At 44.1% G+C, this 21,252-nt stretch overlaps 1 protein-coding gene across 8 annotated transcripts in view; it reads right to left on the bottom strand.

Moving 5' to 3' along the window:
* The window catches only part of C17H8orf76 (chromosome 17 C8orf76 homolog), a 61,374-nt gene that overhangs the window by 27,910 nt on the left and 12,212 nt on the right, over positions 1 to 21,252 (bottom strand). For 3 of the 8 annotated variants that reach the window (XR_010837488.1, XR_010837487.1, XR_010837489.1), the window contains exon 5: positions 13,277 to 13,409. Coding sequence is in view for 3 of the 8 variants with exons in the window: in XM_059042800.2 (XP_058898783.2) it covers positions 8,905 to 9,102; positions 13,277 to 13,409 (331 nt within the window). In the remaining 5 variants the exon portion in view is untranslated. Of the gene's footprint in view, positions 1 to 7,825; positions 9,103 to 10,372; positions 10,691 to 13,276; positions 13,410 to 21,252 lie in introns of those variants that run through there. The other 5 variants (XR_010837486.1, XM_067017448.1, XR_010837485.1 and 2 more) reach the window with 4 other exon arrangements.

A 21,252-nucleotide genomic window follows, 5' to 3' on the forward strand; every position in this document is an offset into this window, starting at 1 on the left:
TGGGGTGCCCATGTATTTGGCCGAACATTATTCTGGGTGTTTCTGTGCAGGTGTTTTTGGATGAGATAAACATTTAAAATAGTAGTGTAAGTAAAGCAGATTGCCCTTGCGAATGTGGGTAGGTCTCCCCAGTCAGCTGAAGACCTGAACACAACAAAAAGGCCGACTCCCCCCCAGGTAAGAGAGAATTCCTCCTGCCTGACTGCCTTCGAACTGGGACATAGGTTTTTCCTGCCATCAGACTCAAACTGAAACACTGGCTCTTCCTGGGGCTTGAACCTGCTGGTCTTTGGAACTAGACCACTGGCTCTCCTGGGTCTCCAACTTGGCGACTTAACCTGTAGGTCTTGGAACTTGTCAGCTTCCATAACTGTGTAAGCCAATTCCTCAGAATAAATCTCCCTGTACATAAGTAGCTATAGATATAGACAGATAATATAGACACAGAGATGCAGATACAGACACAGCTATAGATGCACACATCCTATTGGTTCTGTTTCTCTGGAGAATCCTGACTAATACAGATTTTGGTGCCAGGAGCTTAAAGGTCTTATCTCCTAATACGGTCATGTTCTGAGGTACTGGGTTAGGGCTTCAGTGTATGCCTTTTAGGGGACACAATGCAGGCATAAGAGGCAGGCCTCCCATGCCGGCCTGCGTGGCCAGAGGAGCCCCGGCTCCGCACACCCACCTGCAGCTGCTCGCCCTCCGCCCCCACACACTCCCCGGCCCCGCTGCAGAACTGCAGCACCTGCGGCACCTCAGCTGGGCCTCCGGAGATGGTCTTCCTCGATACAAACTGCTCCTCTCTACCAGCAGAGCCAGTGCTTGCTTCTGGCGGCCGGCTGCTCTTCGAGAACGGCGGCCCTAAAGTGGAAAGGCCCCAGGGCCGGCTCCCCAATTTTCCCCCCAACACCCACAGTTGTGCTGTCCTCCCAGCGCAGCTCCTGTGAGAGGCGCACCAGCACTGCTGCTCCGGGAGCCCTCCCTGTGGGCATGGTATGAAGCAGCATCCAGTTCAGAGTCCCTTGGCTGAATGATTCTATCCCCTGTCGCTGGAGGCCAGCCCTGGCTTCCATTCCCAAAGGGCCTGAATTCATGTATTTAACCACACACTTGCCCCCCGCCCTGTCCCCCAGTATGCCAGGGGCTGGGCAGCACGTGTGGGTGCAAACAGCGGTGTCCCAGCTCCCAGAGGGCTTATGTGATGGTGCCAAGAGCCTCCCTGCCTCCAGTGTTTGCAGTTCCCTGATCGGTGGTTTGCTGGGTCTACAAGAGAATGAAGGCAGAAGGAGAGACGGAGCTGAGAGCTGAAAGCGGGGAGGACTCACCTGTGCACAAGGCAGGAGGGGCAGTGGGCAAAGCTGTCAAGTTTGGCCTTTTCTAGGTGGGAAAGCCCTTCAGGGTAACAAACTCTGCAACAGTGTGAATTCCCCAAAGCGTTGGGAGGTCTCAGTAACTTGAGTTCACCTCCACCCTCCACGTCAGTGCCCGTTATCTCCTAGACCCAGAAAACGCATACTGCACGAAGCTGAAAGGTTGTTTAACACGTAGAAAGTGAAACCAGATTTATCGGCTTAAAGCACAACCCTAAACCAGCCATTCCCGGGCTCAGAGACTTTTCATAGCTCAGTATATCCCACACCAAGTCAAGTTCCCTACCAGGCACTCAAGATCATCCACAATTTGATGCCGGTTTACTCGCCCAGCCTCACTACCCACCACATCCCTTCACACCCACTAACCTGGATGACCAGCCTTCATGTCCTCCAGGCCTTGGCTGCTCTCATCCCTCGACTGCGAAACCTCGCAGGCCTGCCTTCCATTCTCTGCCGAGTCTGCTACAAACCACCCCCTCACCAGGTCCAGCTCAGATGTTACCTACCGCCTTCATGAAAACCCCCTTCCTCTGCACTCCTGCGCTGTCAAGTCCTCCCTCCTGACCCTTATTTGCCACTTATGTGGATGTCCTATTACGTCTACTAGAGATGGAAGCTCCTTGAAAATAGGTGTTGTCTAATATGTATAAAATGGATAACTAATAAGAACCTGCTGTATAAAAAAATAAATAAAATTTAAAAAAAATTTTTTTTTTTTTTTTAAAAAGATGAGTTTCTCAAGCTTTTCCAGTCCATGATACCAAGCCAAGGCCCCTTCCACAAACTTGGGCTCTATTAGATGACTTGCCAAAGACAGAATTATGAATTCTTGGTAATTACTAATGAAATCAGAAATGAAGTCCTTACCATTTGATTCAAGTCATTCCAATTCTGAAGACTAACACCAGTTATAAGAACAGATCAATGATATTCTGAAACTTTGTTTTTTTAAAAAACCAAAAACCCTCAGTTACTAGGAGAAAACTGATCCCCTTTAGCCATGCAAAGCATGAGAAACTACCTTAAGTCCTTGGTTCTCTGTCAACCTTACTGTTCTCTAGCACACCCAGCGGTCTTTATTCACAGCAAAGCTTAGACTCTTTACTTACAATCTCTCTCACCTGTGGATCACACCTGAGTAGGAAAACTTTTGCACCTTTTGTTTAGGATAAAGCTATTCTGTGGTCTTTCTCCCTAGGGATTCCATTCAAAGTCTCATCTCCCTCCAGCTTCTATAGAGACTGCTTTACTGTCAGTAAAATCATTCAGCTTTTGCCCTGGGTTGATTATGTATCAAGGGCTATGTTTGATGATTTCGAGATAAAGGAGACATTGTCACTATCCTCATATAGCTCACTGCCTAACGAAAAGGACAGAAAAGTTAAACGTGTCACAGGTAGAATGTCACAGGTAAGCACAGGGTACAAAGAGGGCACATAGAAAGGGATCCAAACTGAGACTTAGAGAGACAGGAAGTATTCTGGAGAAAGGTGATGCCTAAAATAAATTCTAAAAAAAAAAAAAAAAAAAAGAAAATAGGTGTTGTGTCTTATCTTTGATATCTCCTACAACGATGCTGTATCAAGGTTTTACAAAAGAATGTCATTTAAAAAAGAAATAGCCTTCTGAGACACAATGTCTTATTCTAAAACCAAGATTGAAAGGACCCAAGTGGTCCATACCAGGATTCTTTGGTTGCAAGTAGCAGAAACTGAAACTAGCTCAAGCAATCTTAATTTATGGGTAGGTTACTTTGTATATTGGTTTCCGATGGCAGCTTGATAACAAATGACCACAAACATCATGTCATAAAACAACACAAATGTATCACCTTATAGTTTCTAGTTCAAAATTCCCACATTGGTTTCACTGGACTAAAATCAAGGTTTTAGCAGGGCTGTGTTCCCGCCCTGGACACCCCAGGAGAGAATCTGCTCCCTTGCCTGTTCTAACTTCCACAGACCGCCTGCACTCCTTGGCCCATGGCCTCTTCCTCCATCTTCAAAGCCAGCCGCACAGCATCTCTCTGACCCTGCCCCACTCCTTCTGCCTCCGTGTGATGGTTAATTTTATGTCAACGTGACTGGCTAAGGGATGCCCACATAACTGGTAAAACATTATTTTGGCTGTGTCTTGAGAGTGTTTCTGGAGGAGATTAGCATTTGAGTTGGTGAATTAAGTAAGATCACCCTCCCCAGTGCAGGTGGGAATCATCCATTTGTCAAAGGCTTGAGTGGAACAAAAAGGCAGAGAGGGAGGATGAATTTGCGCGCTCTGCTTGAGCTGGGACATCTACCTTCTGCCCTTGGACATTGGCACTCCTGGTCCTCGGGCTTTTGGACTCAGATCAAGACTGATACCACCAGCCCCCTGATTTTCAGGCCTTCAGATGTCAACTGAACGGTGTCATTGGTTTTCCCCGTTCTCCAGCTTGCAGAAGACATTTGGTGGGACTTCCTGGCCTCTGTAACCACTTGAGCTAATTCCTATACTAAACCTCCTCTCACATGTACCTGTATCAGACCTATTGGGTCTGTTTCTCTGGCAAGTCCTAATACACTCCATCTTCCACTTGCCAAGATCTCAGTGACTACACTGGGCTCACCTGAAAAATACTCTCTATTTTAAGGTCAGCTGATAAGCAACCTTAATTCCCCTTTGCATTGTAACCTAACATATTCACAGGTTCGGGGGATCAGGACATCTTCGGGAGCTATTATGCCGCCTACCACACTCCAGGTGTTTCGTGGAGGCCTCAGCCAAGACTGCAGCTGGGCCTCCAGAACCGGAAGGGCCTGGAATCAGGAGGCAGCAGAGCAGAGACTGTCCCTCCGCCCCTTCCTGCGCCTCTTTCATTCTGTTTCTGCAGACCTGCTCTGTCTGTCCCCCAGTCCATTTGGCAAACACAGCCACCCCCCAGTTTTCACCCAGTTTCAGACAAGAGAAGACTCATGTCTACATCTCTAGGGGAGATTCTGATTGGCTCAGCTTAGGTCAGGTAAACCCTGCTTCCTCTCCCATCATTAGGGTCAGTGAAGACAAATACGGCTGCCAGGTTCCCAGAGACCCCAGAGACGGGGGCAGGGTGGTCGTGAGCTCAAGGGCTGAGCAGATACAACATCAAAGTTTTAGGTGACCAAGTCATTCTGTGCCGAGGAAGGAGGAAAGGATAAGGAACAGTGGGCCCCAAGCAGACAAATGCCTGTCCTATTTCTCTGACCTCATTAGCAAAGTCACCTGGTGGACACACTTCGATCACGAAGACAGGATTGGAGCAGCCCTAGGCTGCCCCTCATCAGGACCATTGTTTCTCGAGCTTTGGATTCTTTTGTATAATCCACTCTGGTTTTTGTTTGTTTTCATGATTAAGACCTTGGAAAGTCATGTATAAACTACTTTTATAGATGAAATTTCAAAAGCACTAGAAAGCTGCTATTTAAGATAATCATTTTTATAAACAGCAGCCTTGGATTTGTTTCATGGTGATTTCTACCCTAGGTTTTCCTAAAATGAAGCGCATCTTTGTTGAAATGTGGTACCTCACAGGCAGGTGGGGGCACCTGTGGCGCTGGCAGTGGAGCTCTGTAGGGACTGGCTGCTGGCTCACCGGGCTTCAGGCTGTCTCTTCAAGTACCCGGGGCTCCAGGAAAGCAGCACTGGGCAGAAGTCACGGCATGTCCAGGAAGCTGAGCTCCGCCATGAAGGGGCAAACCAGAGACACAGTCCTGGAGCTTATGATCTAGCGAGGAGGATTCATACAAAGAATATTCAATTACGATTCCATTAAGCACCTTGCTGGGGGAATAAAAAAGCAGGTGCTCTGACAATATTCAAAGGGGGGACCTGAGCAAGTCTGGACTCAGAATCATCTTGCCTGAGAGTGACCTTTGAGCTGGGATCTATAGGAAGGGTAAGTTTACGGCAGGGTTGAGGGACCACAGGGAGGAGTGTTCTAAGTAAAGGTAACTGGATGGGCATAGGGCTTGGGTGGGAGGACACTTGCCGAGTTCAAAGGCATGAGAAGAAACCAGAGTGAGCTGGGGTGAAGTGGGCCAGGGCCAGACCACACGGGGCCTCCCAGGCCTCAGGGAAATCACTGAAGGACTCTGAAAGCAATCTTTATTTGTATAAGATCTCTTTGGCTATAGTATAAGATTGCAGGGGTGTAAGAATGTAAGAGACAAAGGACTCTCACCAGCTCAAATTCTGGGCATGGCCACCCCGCCTTGGGAGAAAACACTGAAGACAGGCCTTTTGAGTCAAGAGAGGCAAGAATTGCCCTTGGGTCCCACCCCACCCACTGGAAGGCAGACAGACATCTCTGTGCTTCACATTTGCTCACTTTCTGAGTGATTCATTCATCAACAAGAGGGTGGGGTTAGGAGGCAGGCTCAAGACTTCTTTACCATAATCATTGCTCAGTTAATTACCTTCACCACCTGTGCTGGAAATGATCAAGATGACTTGTGTGTGATGACACCCAGAGATGCCCAGGCTTCCTGGGTTGCCCTTTCCTGCCCTGCGTTACAGCTGGGGTATCGGAGTACAGGAGGCTGGGTTCTCACATGGGTGGACGTGCTGCTGCCAGGAGAGTGAGGTGGGGCGGGAGTGAGGGTGTGGGCAGATCCACAGAGACCACTCAGCGGTGCAGGACAGCGTTGATAGTGGGTCTGGGAGGAAAGCCAACGGGCTGCAAGCTAAAAGTCTGGGCAAAGTTAGAAGGGGACTAGGATGAGATGGGAGACCTAGAGAAGCTACGAGAGAAAAGGGCATATCCAGGAGGCCTAGATGAACAGAAGGAAGGGGTTTCAGCTACAGAAAGAGAAATGGGCAATGTTTCTGAGCGGACTGCCTCAGCACTGTCAGACCTTTGGGGTATTAACCTTTTGTGCAAACAAAGATGCTGGCCGATTAATTCAGTGATTCTTCTCCACAAACATTTGGCGAGATGCCAGTTGTTCTGCCCTCGGGATACAAATATGAACAAGACAGTCCTAGTCCCTGATTTTACAAAGTTTAAAGCATCTCATGGAAAACAAACAGGCTATGACAAGACAGCATAATAAGGGCCAATACAGGGGTCAAAGAGCAGGGAAGGAGCACAGCGCAAAACCTACCACCACTTGGGAATCAAGACTTCTGAAAGCTGAAACCAGGCGGAGACCTGTGAGTCGAATACAAATTAGCCACATGAGGGCAGTGGGTGGAGAGAGGTTCCAGGCTGTGGTGCCAGCCTGAAAGCCTAAAGGTGACAAATAGGGCACAAAGGTTGGGAGCGGGGAAAGACGAGAAGCCCCTGGGAGCCAACGGCTGTGTCGTGAAGGGGTTGGCAACCACGGTCCCTTTGGGCTCTACCCGCAGGCCACCCACAACTAGACCATAAACTCCACAGTAAGCAGTGTCTCCATGGCAACCACACAATGCCTGTCCCCTAACAGGGCCCAGTAAGTGATTATTAATGACTCAAGGAAGGGATGGGGGGCAGTGGGGAGCGGTAAAGGAGTTTCCATATTTTTTAATGGTTCCTAAAAATTGAAATGCCTGTTAAATATACAAAGTCTTTTGTTTCACATTAGAGATAAATGACTAAACCTGCAATTGCTAGTCATGTTCTCACTCATACTAAAAGAATCTCAAACTATAAACAAAACCAGACCTTTGTCTGTTTTGGGAAGGGGCCTGGGAAAGGGAGAAACGAGCTGGTGAAGTGGATAGGAAATCTTGATGATTTCACCTTTTTGCCCAGGGCTGGAATTTTCTTCCCTCTACTGAGAAAAAAAAAGTTAAAAGCTGTGTGGGACTACTGGGCATATACCCGAGAAAACCATAATTCAGAGTCATGTACCACAATGTTCACTGCAGCTCTATTTACAATAGCCAGGACATGGAAGCAACCTAAGTGTCCATCGACAGATGAATGGATAAAGAAGACGTGGCGCATATACACAATGGAATATTACTCAGCCATAAAAAGAAACGAAACTGAGTTATTTGCAGTCAGGTGGATGGACCTAGAGACTGTCATACAGAGTGAAGTAAGTCCAAAAGAGAAAAATAAATTCCATATGCTAACACATATATATAATATATAAAAAAATGTTTCTGAAGAATGTAGGGGCAGGACAGGTATAAAGACACAGACGTAGAGAATGGACTTGAGGACACAGGGAGGGGGAAGGGTAAGCTGGGATGAAGTGAGAGAGTGGCATGGACATACATACACTACCAAATGTAAAATAGCTAGTGGGAAGCAGCCGCATAGCACAGGGAGATCAGCTCCGTGCTTTGTGACCACCTAGAGGGGTGGGATAGGGAGGGTGGGAGGGAGACACAAGAGGGAGGAGATATGGGGATATATGTATACGTATAGCTGATTCAGTTTGTTATACAGCAGAAACTAACACACCACTGTAAAGCAATTATACTCCAATAAAGATGTTTAAAAAAGAATATAACATTGAAATGTAATTATAATAATTTACAAAGGCATAAACATTTTTAAAGAAAATAAACAAAATATTAACCATGGGGAAATTAAAAAGCTATGTGGGACAACACATGATGAAGTTTTTGGTCTGTTACTAAATTTCACTTCTCATAAGGGAGTTCTTCCACCCTGGATAATTCAAGTAAGCCTTCTGCATTTGAAGATGATGTTATACTGATTATAATCTGTGTGGCTGAAAGGAGAAGATAATCATCTGAGACAGAGCTCCACGGGTCTCGTGTTTCTGTACATCTTGTGAGCAAGGCACTTACAGCCCTTCATTCCAGACTATCTTCTCAACGATGGTTGCAAAGCAAACAGCCTTAGGAAGAGAGAGAGTGTTCTCCCCTGGAGCACAGGGCAGGCCTGCTTACTGTTCGTTATAAAGGATCTGCGTCTCCTAAGCTCAGGGTTCCTCTCCTATAACGCACCCCACTGCACGTACACTATTTCGTTTGGACTCATATGTGTCACCTGCCTTGGGACTTGGAGGCAAAGGAGCTGATACAAATATGCTGAAGCTTATCCTGTTCCCTGGGCCACGAGTAATCAAGTCTCCTGCAGCATCTATGACACTGGCAGGTTAATGCGTGGGCTGACAGGTGCGCTAAAGTCTCAGAGCCTTCGCAGACCTCGACACACCCTTCCTGGAAATCGTTTACTATCACACTGCAGCATTCTTGGTCGTTCCTGATGAATTTACCTAAACTACGTAGATACTTACATCGCTGATTGTAATACAATAACTGTTTTTAAAAGACAATAAAATCTGCAAGTCTCTTTTACACACTTTCCCAAAAGATTATCTTCTAAAGGGGCAGTAGGCCTCACGTAAGTGAATGACAAGAATCTAAAAAGAAAACAAAAAACCAAAAAACTGAACACAGTAGAAATAAGCTGGGAGAGAAGCCATTTTTATAAGACATAAATAATTGTTTTTAATTCAGTATATTCCATGATTAGCAGTGGATTCTGTCTGAAGTAAACCAGCACAATTAGTACAACACAAGATGTTTTGTTCTGTTTTTAAAGGGACCACTAAACCAACATCTGTATCTCTGTATGGAACTGATTTTCAAAGGGACAGAAGTGGTCTTTGATCTTTCTGAACCACTTGTCTTCAAATTCTTTCGAAGACGCAATCACCAAGGCAGTCAGGGCTGCAGGGCCAACACACTTCACCTCTGTGTGAACCTCATCTCTTATTTTTTCTGGGACGATATCTTCGCCCATAACCTGCAGTAGGAGGGGGAAAAAACAACAACAACCCCGTCCTAATAACAGGGGAAGCAGACACAGAATGAAGACCATGCTATTTATCAAGTGTAAATGATTTCGTACAGAAGTATTTCTTTAGCAGCCAGGGGACAACTCTAACAATTCAACAGATTGAAAAGATGTTTATTCAGAAGCAGTGATCCAAGACCACATTTGTAAAACATCCCCTACTTCCAGTCTCATCTTTCCCTGAGTAAACAAATCACCAAAGCACTAGCATGGCAGTAGTACCATTCAGGCTACAGGGAGTGAGGGTCAACCTTCTTATATCATAGAGCATCTTCAGCTGACAAAAATGCACTGCGAGTGATCCTCCCTCCTTGTAAATGACAGAAAAGCAGAGCTTGCACAGAATGTAACTGCTGCTGTGTAGAGAGCACAGATCCCTTCTCTTAGAAGTTCTCCAAAGAAGTCAAAGGCAGCAAACAGTTGAGCAGCATGTAGCTGAGTCCACACTTTCCTGATCCAGAGAGACTCCATCCCTCCAGAAAGGTTACCACAGCAACCTCAGGACTTAAGAGCATGCCCCTCACTCTAAAGGCACAATACTGCTCCCTACCGGTCAGATCCAGGTCCAGGTTCTGCGTTAGTTTCTCTTTGACAAGACACCCACCAAGTTTAAGTTTGTAAGAAGCTTGCATCTGAACTCGCTAAGTGATCAGCCCACCTTTGGTAAGGAGAGTGAACTAAAATTAAGTCCCAAAACATTTCCCACGATTCAGCATGAAAAGTTAGGGAGCCATTTGGCAGGGACGCTGTAGAGGGAATTTGTCACTTGGATTTGGACTAGATGGTCCCTAGGTTTCCTACAAACCCTGAGGTCCTATGTGTCCATGAATACTCAAATTATTATGGATTAGAAACCCACTCAAAGAACGGGTTGCACTGGCTTTAAATCTTCAAAGACTACTTATTGCTTGAGGCGAGAGCTGATGGGATGACAGCAACTGTCAGAATTTATTAAAAGGCGTGTTATTTTCATCAATTCAAGGACAATTTTTGTTTTTGTATTTTAACATTTCTGAAATCAAGATTATCTTATAACCACTGGTGTGTCATAGTGTAAAGAACAGCTTATTTTTTTTTTAGTGGCACATCAAATAATTATGTCTCTTAACTGATGACTGCTTGGACTCAATGAAATACTGTATTAAAAAATCTGGGGTGTAACACCAAAAGTGTTCTTTTTAATTAAAAACAAAGAGAATTGAATAATAGTAATACTCACACAATGCAATATTCCAAAAAGTGGGCTCGGCAGGTATATCATTCACAGGTGTCAAAAAATCTGCAGAAGTCTTTGGCCAAATAAGAATTTTAAACTTCTATATGTCAAAAGTATCATAAACTTCAGAAAATACTGCAACATATAAAAGGTTAGTGGGCTTCCCTGGTGACGCAGTGGTTGAGAGTCTACCTGCTGATGCAGGGGACATGGGTTCGTGCCCCGGTCCGGGAAGCTCCCACGTGCCACAGAGAGGCTGGGCCCGTGAGCCATGGCTGCTGAGCCTGTGTGTCCGGAGCCTGTGCTCCACAACGGGAGAGGCTGCAACAGTGAGAGGCCCGTGTACCGCAAAAAAAAAAAAAAGGTTAGTAAGCCTAGTGTAGAGAGAACTCTTAAAATAAGAAAAGAATATACAAATAACGAAGAAAAAGCATGACTAGGTATTTCACAAAATATAAATGGCCAATGAATGTGTGAAAAAATTGTTCATTTTATTAGTAATCAAATAAACAGTAATATTAAAAAGCGCTATTTTTACCAATGAAAATACAGATTTTAAAAAGTAATATTGTTAAGTTGTTCAATATAAAATTCTGGTTTTATGGTCAAAATGATTGAATATTGACAATTTCACATGGTTCAACCTAATACCTAGGTTTGGAGAAGGAAAATCAGTAGTCTCATATGCTGCTGGAGGATACATAAACGGAATCAACCTTTCTTCTCTCTGTTTTTTTTTTTTGGCCTCACCGCGTGACTTACAGGATCTTAGTTCCCCAACCAGGGACAAACCTGAGCCCTCAGCAGTGAAAGCGCAGAGTCCTAACCACTGGACTGCCAGGGAATTCCCGGAACCAATCTTTCTTAATGACAATTTGGAAACATGCTTCGAGGCTTTAAAATGTTCATATACTTTAACCCAGTGATTCTACTTCCAGTAATCTATTCTAAAACAAACACAAAAACTGATTTTTTTTTTTGCAAAGACTTATTAAAATTGGTACTGAATATTTGTTAAATGTCCAATATAGGACTTAAGTAAATAAATGATAGCTCATCAAATGCTGCAACTGGACTACTATCCAGTCATTAAAAATTATGCACTCAAATAATATTTAAGGATACAGTGTCATGATCATACCACAATGTTAGGTAAAAATATCAGCCTATAATATAAAATGCAGTTTGGCAGTTCCTCAAAAAGTTAAACACAGAATTACCAGACGACCCGGCAATTCCATTCTTAGGAAGATGCCCAAAAGAACTGAAATCAGGAACTCAAACAGATACTTGTATGCCAATGTCCATAGCAGTATTATTCACAGAAGCCAAAAGGTAGAAACAATGCAAGTGCCCATCAACAGATGATGAATGGACAAACAGGATGTGTGGTGTGTGTGTGTATACACTCTCTCTCTCTCTCTCTCTCTCTCTCTCTCTCTCTCTCTCTCTCTCACACACACACACACACACACACACACACACACAGAGGAATATTATTTAGCCATAAAAAGGAATGAAGTTCTGATACATATGGATGAACCTTGAAAACATTATGCTAAGTGAAATAAGCCAGACATAAAAGGACAAATATTGTATGATTCCACTATTTGAAATATCTAGCACAGGCAAACTCATAGACACAAAAAGCAGATTAGAGGTTACCAGAGGTGGGGGTGGGGGTGGGGTGGGGAGAGGGAACGGGAATTACTGCTTAATGGTTAAAGTGTTTCTATCTGGAGTGATGAAAACGTTTTGGAAATAGTGCTGGTGGTTGCACAACACCGTGAATGTAACGAATGCCACTGAATTGTACACTAAACAGCAATTAAGATGGCAAATTTTATGTTAGATATATTTTTTTATCACCAAAAAAAAAAAAGAGGGGGAAGGGGAACTGTTATAACATTAAAGAGATCTAAGAGAGAAAAGAATCACAATATGTGGACCTTATATGGACCCTGATTCAAATAAAACAACTATAAATAGAAAAAAGTATGTAATTAAGAAATATTTAAGGATACAAGGTCATGCTCATGTCACAATGTTAAGTAAAAGTAACAGAGCACAAAATGAAATGCACATTATCATCCCAAAGAGGGCCCAGACATTTTTTTTTAAAAAAGCTATTTTAAATGCAGGTATTTCCCATGCATTGTCCAGGCAGAGGACTACTATTCCAGTCACACATGGGGAAGAATATGAAGATGTTTAAGATACCTTGTAAGGATGTCTTACTTATAAGGAACTTAAAATCTAGCTGAAAAGATAAGACATTTTTAAATTTGGGGCGGGCCCCAAAGAGCTATCTATTCCAGCAATCACTCTATCTGAGTTCAGGGAGAAACTGCCACAGACCAAGTTAAAAGAAAAACCTGACATTCGAAATTTCTCTGCAACCATCAAAGTAGTAACAGGGTGGAGCAGAAAGAAAATGGACTTGGAGCTGGATGGGCTCCAAACTAGTTCTGCCACTTAAAATCTGACCTTAGGCAAGTCACAGCCTCTATGAGGCTCACTCCAGCTCCCCCCATCCCACAGGCTGTTCTGAGGATGAACAGGAGAAAAAACAGACAAAAGAGCTGCCCAAATGTCAAGTCACTCATTCATTCATTTATTCAGCACTCACAAATCAATTATTACAGGGCGTTTCTGATGTTCAAGCAGGCAGGTACTAACAAGCACTGACAAGTACACGCAACACAGCCCCTGCCTCACAGCATGCTACGGCTCAGAGAGGATGAAGAGGCCCCTTTCGGGGGTTAAGTGATCAAAAGGCATGTAAAGGAGGGAGACAGAAGTCCTTTAGAAGATGCGATTTGGCCCTGTTTTTTAAAAAATGATCTGGGAGCCAGGAAAAATATCTGTGATACTTTGTTTCACATAAACCCTAGAGGACACACTCACCTCTGCTATCAACAGCAAAGTGTCTTCTTTGAAGCTGAACCCTTTCATTTTAGCTTCAATTTCCTGCTGAGTCTTTAAGTTCCTCTCCAAAGCAAACGATGTTTGCTGAGATTGGTCGAGCTGAAGCAAAAGCCTGTAAAACAGAAAGTCCCAATGTGTAGGCTCACATAAAGGACAGCAGTGAGGACATGTTCATACATAGCACGGGAACTGGGCTGGATGTGAGTCCAACTCGGCTAAAGAGAAGGTCCTCACCTTCATCTGAATCCCTAAAGCTCCTTACTTTCAATGAATTGCCCAACTTTACATTGGAGAGTTATCTTTTCTAAAATTCATAGACCAAAACTTCTCAAAGGAATCTTTAGAGAGCAAGCCTCAAAAGAGCTTCCTGTAGAAGTCAAGTGATTGAAAGCACAAACAATGCAGAGTGAAAAGAACAAACCTCCCCATCAAAGGCTCCTCCCCAGAAGTGTCAGGATGTAGCTCTTTGAAGTCGGTGCTCTATGACCCTTCCCTCTCCCTGGGCCTCAAGGACTAACAGGATCTCTAGCACACTTCCGTTACCCGTTACCCGCAGCAGGGCCAACCCTTCCAGGGCCCTCTGAGGGCCACTCTGCAACTGGCTCACCCCAGTCTCCCCATCACGGTCATGGCCTGGTCTCCTCCTGCTCTCCTCCCATACCTCCCCTGCTCCTCACTGTTTTCTAAAATGCTGACTGCAGATTTTTCCAATTCCCCTCAGGCCTCACGGCTACATCCAGAAGCACTCAGCTCTCCTGTTCACGCACTTCCTGCCTTGAGAAATGCCCCCCACACCACTCTAGGCATTGAGAGATGTTGGTGAGCAAAACAGGTTTCTGCCTCAAGGAACAGGAGCAGAGCAATTACAAGCAAATAAGATCATCTCAGGCAGTGACCAAGGCTATGAAATAGAAACTCGAGACAGGGTGGACGAAGCGTCCGCCTCAGATGGGGCAGTGATGGAAGGCTTCTCCGAGCTACCACTCGAGCTAAGGCTCAAATGGTAAGAAGCCAGCCACAGGCACATGTCGGGGAAGAGGGCTTGGCCAGGGGAAGGGGACCCTGACAGAAGAACCAGTTTGACGAGTCTGAAAATCAGGAAGATATCTGTGGCCGGAACACAGCCAAGAAGAAAACAAACTGCAGTGAAAGAGGAGAAAAAGACAGGCAGGGCCAACTCACATAAGCCCTTGCAGGCCACGGAAAGAAACGTGGAGTTTACATAAGTGCAATGGGAAGCCGCTGGAGTTTTATAAAAGAACATGACCTCATGGGCCTTCACTCTGACTCTTCACATCACCTACCTGGCCTCTGGGGGCACTTACACGCATGGCCTCTTTATGTCCTTGCTTTCTCTCTCTTGCTCCTGAAGTTACTTGAAAATACAGCTTACACTTGCTGCCTCCATTTCATGTTCATTCACCCTCAGTCCTCTGCAATCTGCCTTGTCACCGCATCGCTACTGAAAGTGCCTTCTCAAAGGTCTCACAAGACCTCTCGCCTTCAAAGCTTCTTCTCACTCCATCTGATCACTGATCTTTCCTGGAGCTCCTCAACCTCTACCTCCCTTCTTCGGAGCTCAGCTCCCACTTCTAATGGAAAACTCCAGCTGGATTCCCACCCTCGATCCGCGCTGCTCTCACGCCCTGTCCTGTCTCAGTGGAAGCACCACCATCCACCCTCACCCGCAAGGTGGACTCCAGGGTTGTCTGACTCTTCTGTCCTCCCCTCCCCACCCTGGCCTACCCACACATTCAGCTCGTCACCAAGTCCTGTCTGTTCCATCCTCAGTGCCATCCATTTCCCCTTTTGATTCTCAGCGCACTGTGCTAGGTCAGGGCCTTGACACCATCCACCAATTAGTCCACAGCCCCTTCCCTTGTGTCCCTGGATCCAAACTCCTTTCTCTAATACGTCCTCCTAGCCACCAGATATCCCTCGAAATCAGAGCTCTTGTCACACCACTTAAACATTTAAATACTCTTCAGACCTTCGGCCTAAGGACCAAACTCTTTAAGATGACATTTAACGCCTTGTGCTAATAAAAACAAAACTGCAGGAGTACAACATCTACCAAATGTTTACACACACTGCATACTATAATAAGTGCTTCAGAAACTTTAAACCTCACAACTCCACAAAGCAGGCACTTCCCCCATTTCTCCATCTGTCAAGATGAGGAAACTGGAGATCGGAGAGGTGAAGTAATTTGTGCAAGGCCACACGGTGAGCGAGCAAGCAAAGTCCAGGCTCATTCCCTCAGTAACAACAATTTATTAGGTTCCTTAAAATGGGATCTGACTCCAAGGTCCAGCCTCCTGTTCACGATGCTGTTCTGGTCTCGGGGTCCACAGCCTACCTCTCGGTCTCCTGCCACCAAAGCTGCTCTCACTGCACCGGACCACATGACACTACCATGCTACACCAGCCCTTCCACTCCTTGGGCCGTGCTTTCTCTCTTGCAAGATATCCTGGCGAGAACACAGGCTCTGGAGTCAAAGACCTGGGTCCAGATCCTGGCAGCACTTCAGAGCTGCACCACCTTGGGCATGATTCCAAATCAGCTCCCCAGTCTGTACACTGGGATCCCAACATCTACCCCAGAGAGTGGTGAGGGTTAAGATGATATAATGTATACACAATATTTCAGCATCGAGTTTTTTTGTACAGTTTATTGTACAGCATCGAGTACACATTCATCTACACAACTGACAAATGTTCCCAGGAGCCCCATTCCCTCTGTGGAGGTCCTTCTCCTTCCACTCGGCACAGCTCCCGGGTACTGGTCCCTGAAGGGTTCTCTGCCACTGACACACTGTTTAGCACCTGAGCTGCAGGTCACCGACTGCACATATGTTTTTCTCAATACACTGAGTAGTGTAAGGAAAGGGACTCTTTTTTGATGATCTTTATGATCCCAGGCCCCAGCAGGTGCCTGGAACCCAGATGTCATTCAATGCACTTCTGAATTAAAGTGATATAGGCAATGCTAAATAAATATCTGCTGAAGGAAGTTTAAAATCTGCCAAATAGATATCGCTTTTCAGTAAGACTCACTGTTAACAACAATACTTCTTGAATTCTTCAGAGTTAAAAAATAAAAATAATAAAAACAAAACCCAATGCTATGTTTTTTGGTATTATCTGAGACCTAAGAGAGTCTGTTTCTCTCATAAATTACAGAACTGGTCCAGTGTATTCTCCCCTTTCCCTAAACTTTTATACACTATGGATCCAAAATCATGGGAGTCCCTAAACCATGGGAATTCCCTGTAGAATGAATTAAACATTGTTTTTTGTTTTGGTTTTTTTTTTTTTTTTGTGGTATGCGGGCTTCTCACTGTTGTGGCCTCTCCCGTTGCGCGGAGCACAGGCTCCGGACGCGCAGGCTCAGCGGCCATGGCTCACGGGCCCAGCCACTCCGCGGCATGTGGGATCTTACCGGACCAGGGCACGAACCCGCGTCCCCTGCATCGGCAGGCGGATTCTCAACCACTGCGCCACCAGGGAAGCCCTTAAACATTGTTTATTTGCCTTATTAATACTGATTTGAACACACGAGCAGATTTCCTTCTTCGGTAGCTCTCTGTGGAATGTGAGTGAAAAATCCCTTGTTTAAAATATCGCTTCCCTTGTGTGCGAGCACAGGTCACTATCCACACCTCCCCTCCCGGGAGCCTGTGCAGCCCGCCACTGCCAGGGTCCTGTGATCCAGGGACAACTTCCCCGGGAGAATGCATGGCGGCACGCCTGAGGCTGCTGCAACGTCACACAGGCCTCTGCCCTCTGCCGCCACAGGCTCGCCCCGAATCCGTACCCCTCCCACCTCCGGCCTGAGTGAGCCAGAGCCCCCGAAGCAGCTGCTCCTTTAACCCCGTCCTGTCTGAGCGAAGAACAGATGCCCTCAGGCAACCTACACGCGGAGGTGGGTCCAAACCCAAACCTGAACCCAGGGAGCTGTGCAAACAAAGAAGAGAAAAGGAAGTCTCTCCCAGCAGCCTCAGGAGCAGCAGATTAAATCTCCACAATCAACTTGATGTACCCTACATCTGTGGAATACCTGAATAGACGACTCATCCCAAATTGAGGCGGTGGACTTTGGGAGCAACAATACATATATATTTTTCCCTTTTTCTCTGTGAGTGTGTATGTGTATGCTTCTGTGTGTGATTTTTGTCTGTATAGCTTTCCTTTTACCATTTGTCCTAGGGTTCTGTCTGTCCGTTTTTTGTTTTTTAATTACTTAAAAAATTTTTTTTAAATAATTATTTATTTTTTATTTTAATAACTTTTTTCTATTTTATTTTACTTTATTTTGTCTTCTTCTTTCTTTTTTTTCCCCCTCCCTTTTATTCTGAGCTGTGGGGATGACAGGCTCTTGGTGCTCCAGCCAGGCATCAGGGCTGTGCCTGAGGTGGGAGAGCCAAGTTCAGGACACTGCTCCACAAAAGACCTCCCAGCTCCACATAATATCAAACAGCAAAAATCTCCCAGAGATCTCCATCTCAATGCCAAGATCCAGCTCCACTCAACGACCAGCAAGCTACAGTGCAGGACACCCTATGCCAAACAACTAGCAAAACAGGAACACAACCCCACCCATTAGCAGAGAGGCTGCCTAAAATCATAATAAGGCCATGGACACCCCAAAACACCCAGCCAGACACGGTCCTGCCCACCAGAAAGACAAGATCCAGCCTCATCCACCAGAAAACAGGCACTAGTCCCCTCCACCAGGAAGTCTACACAACCCACTGAATCAACCTTAGCCACTGGGGACAGACCAAAAACAACGGGAACCACGAACCTGCAGCCTGCGAAAAGGAGACCCCAAACACAGTAAATTAAGCAAAATGAGAAGAAAGAGAAACACACAGCAGATGAAAGAGCAAGGCAAAACCCCACCAGATCTAACAAATGAAGAGGAAATAGGTAGTCTACCTGAAAAAGAATTCAGAATAATGATAGTAAAGATGATCCAAAATCTTGGGAATAGAATGGAGAAAATACAAGAAACGTTTAACAAGGACCTAGAAGAACTAAAGAGCAAACAAACAATGATGAACAACACAATAAATGAAATGTAGAAGTCTCTAGAAGGGATCAATAGCAGAATAACTGAGGCAGAAGAATGGATAAGTGACCTGGAAGATAAAAGAGTGGAAATAACTACTGCAGAGCAGAAGTAAGAAAAAAGAATGAAAAGAACTGAGGACAGTCTCAGAGACCTCTGCGACAACACTAAACGCACCAACATTCGAATTACAGAGGTCCCAGAAGAAGAAGAGAAAAAGGGACTGAGAAAATATTTGAAGAGATTATAGTTGAAAACTTCTCTAATATGGGAAAGGAAATAGTTAGTCAAGTCCAGGAAGCACAGAGAGTCCCACACAGGATAAATCCAAGGAGAAACACACCAAAACACATATTAATCAAACTAACAAAAATTAAACACAAAGAAAAAATATTAAAAGCAGCAAGGAAAAACAACAAATAACACACAAGGGAATCCCCATAAGGTTAACATCTGATCTTTCAGCAGAAACTCTGCAAGCCAGAAGGGAGTGGCAGGACATATTTAAAATGATGAAGGAGAAAAACCTACAACCAACATTACTCTACCCAGCAAGGATCTCATTCAGATTTGATGGAGAAATTAAAACCTTTACAGACAAGCAAAAGCTAAGAGAATTCAGCACCACCAAACCAGCTTTACAACAAATGCTAAAGGAACTTCTCTAGGCAGGAAACACAAGAGAAGGAAAAGACCTACAATAACAAACCTAAAATAATTAAGAAAATGGTGATAGGATCATACATATCGATAATTACCTTAAATGTAAATGGATTAAATGCTCCAACCAAAAGACATAGAATAGCCGAGTGGACATAAAAACAAGACCCGTATATATGCTGTCTACAAGAGATCCACTTCAGACCTAGGGACACATACAGACTGAAAGTGAGGGGATGGAAAAAGATATTCCATGCAAATGGAAATCAAAAGAAAGCTGCACTAGCAATTTTCTTATCAGACAAAATAGACTTTAAAACAGAGACTATTACAAAAGACAAAGAAGTACACTACATAATGATCAAGGGATCAATCCAAGAAGAAGATATAGCGATTGTAAATATTTACACAACTAACATAGGAGCACCTCAATACATAAGGCAAATACTAACAACCATACAAGGGGAAATTGACAGTAACACAATCATAGTAGGGGACTTTAACATCCCACTTTCACCAATGGACAGATCATCCAAAATGAAAATAAATAAGGAAACACAAGCTTTAAATGACACATTAAACAAGATGGACTTGATATTTATAGGACATTCCATCCAAAAACAACAGAATACACATTCTTCTCAAGTGCTCATGGAACATTCTCCAGGATAGATCATATCTTGGGTCACAAATCTAGCCTTGGTAAATTTAAGAAAATTGAAATTGTCTCAAGTATCTTTTCCGACCACAATGCTATAAGACTATACATCAATTACAGGAAAAAATCTGTAAAAAATACAAAAACATGGAGGATAAACAATACACTACTTAATAACCAAGAGATCACTGAAGAAATCAAAGAGGAAATCAAAAAATACCTAGAAACAAGTGACAATGAAAACACGACAACCCAAAACCTATGGGATGCAGCAAAAGCAGTCCTAAGAGGGAAGTTTATAGAAATACAATCCTACCTCAAGAAACAAGAAACATCTCAAATAAACAACCTAACCTTACACCTAAAGCAATTAAGGAAAGAAGAACAGAAAAACCCCACAGTTAGCAGAAGGAAAAAAATCATAAAGATCAGATCAGAAATAAATGAAAAAGAAATGAAAGAAACGATAAGATCAATAAAACTAAAAGCTGGTTCTTTGAGAAGATAAACAAAATTGATAAACCATTAGCCAGACTTATAAAGATAAAAAGGGAGAAGACTCAAATCAATACAATTAGAAATGAAAAAGGAGAACTGACACTGCAGAAATACAAAGGATCATGAGAGATGACTACAAGCAACTCTATGCCAATAAAATGGACAACCTGGAAGAAATGGACAAATTTTTAGAAATGCACAACCTTCTGAGACTGAACCAGGAAGAAACAGAAAATATGAATAGACCAATCACAAGCACTGAAATAGAAACTGTGATTAAAAATCTTCCAACAAACAAAAGCCCAGGACCAGATGCCTTCACAGGGGAATTCTATCAAACATTTAAAGAGCTAATACCTATCCTTCTCAAACTCTTCCAAAATATAGCAGAGGGAGGAACACTCCCAAACTCATTCTACAAGGCCACCATCACCCTGATATCAAAACAAAGATGTCACAAAGAAAGAAAATTATAGGCCAGTATCACTGATGAACATAGATGCAAAAATCCTCAACAAAATACTAACAGAATCCAACAGCACATTAAAAGGATCATACACCATGATCAAGTGGGGTTTATCCCAGGAATGCAAGGATTCTTCAATATACGCAAATCAATCAATATGATATACCATATTAACAAACTGAAGAAGAAAAACCATATGATCATCTCAACAGACGCAGAGAAAGCTTTCGACAAAATTCAATACCCATTTATGATAAAAGCCATCCAGAAAGTAGGTACAGAGGGAACTTTCCTCAACATAATAAAGGCCATATATGACAAACCCACAGCCAACACCATCCTCAATGGTGAAAAACTGAAACCATTTCCACTAAGATCAGGAACAAGACAAGGTTGCCCACTCTCACCACTATTATTCAACATAGTTTTGGAAGTTTGAGCCACAGCACTCAGAGAAGAAAAAGAAATAAAAGGAATCCAAATTGGAAAAAGGAATCCAAATTGGAAAAGAAGAAGTAAGGCTGACACTGTTTGCAGATGACATGATACTATACATAGAGAATACTAAAGATGCTACCAGAAAACTACTAGAGCTAATC

Source organism: Kogia breviceps, chromosome 17 (genome assembly GCF_026419965.1).
Source record: "Kogia breviceps isolate mKogBre1 chromosome 17, mKogBre1 haplotype 1, whole genome shotgun sequence".
In the NCBI taxonomy this organism is placed as follows: Eukaryota; Metazoa; Chordata; class Mammalia; order Artiodactyla; family Physeteridae; genus Kogia; species Kogia breviceps.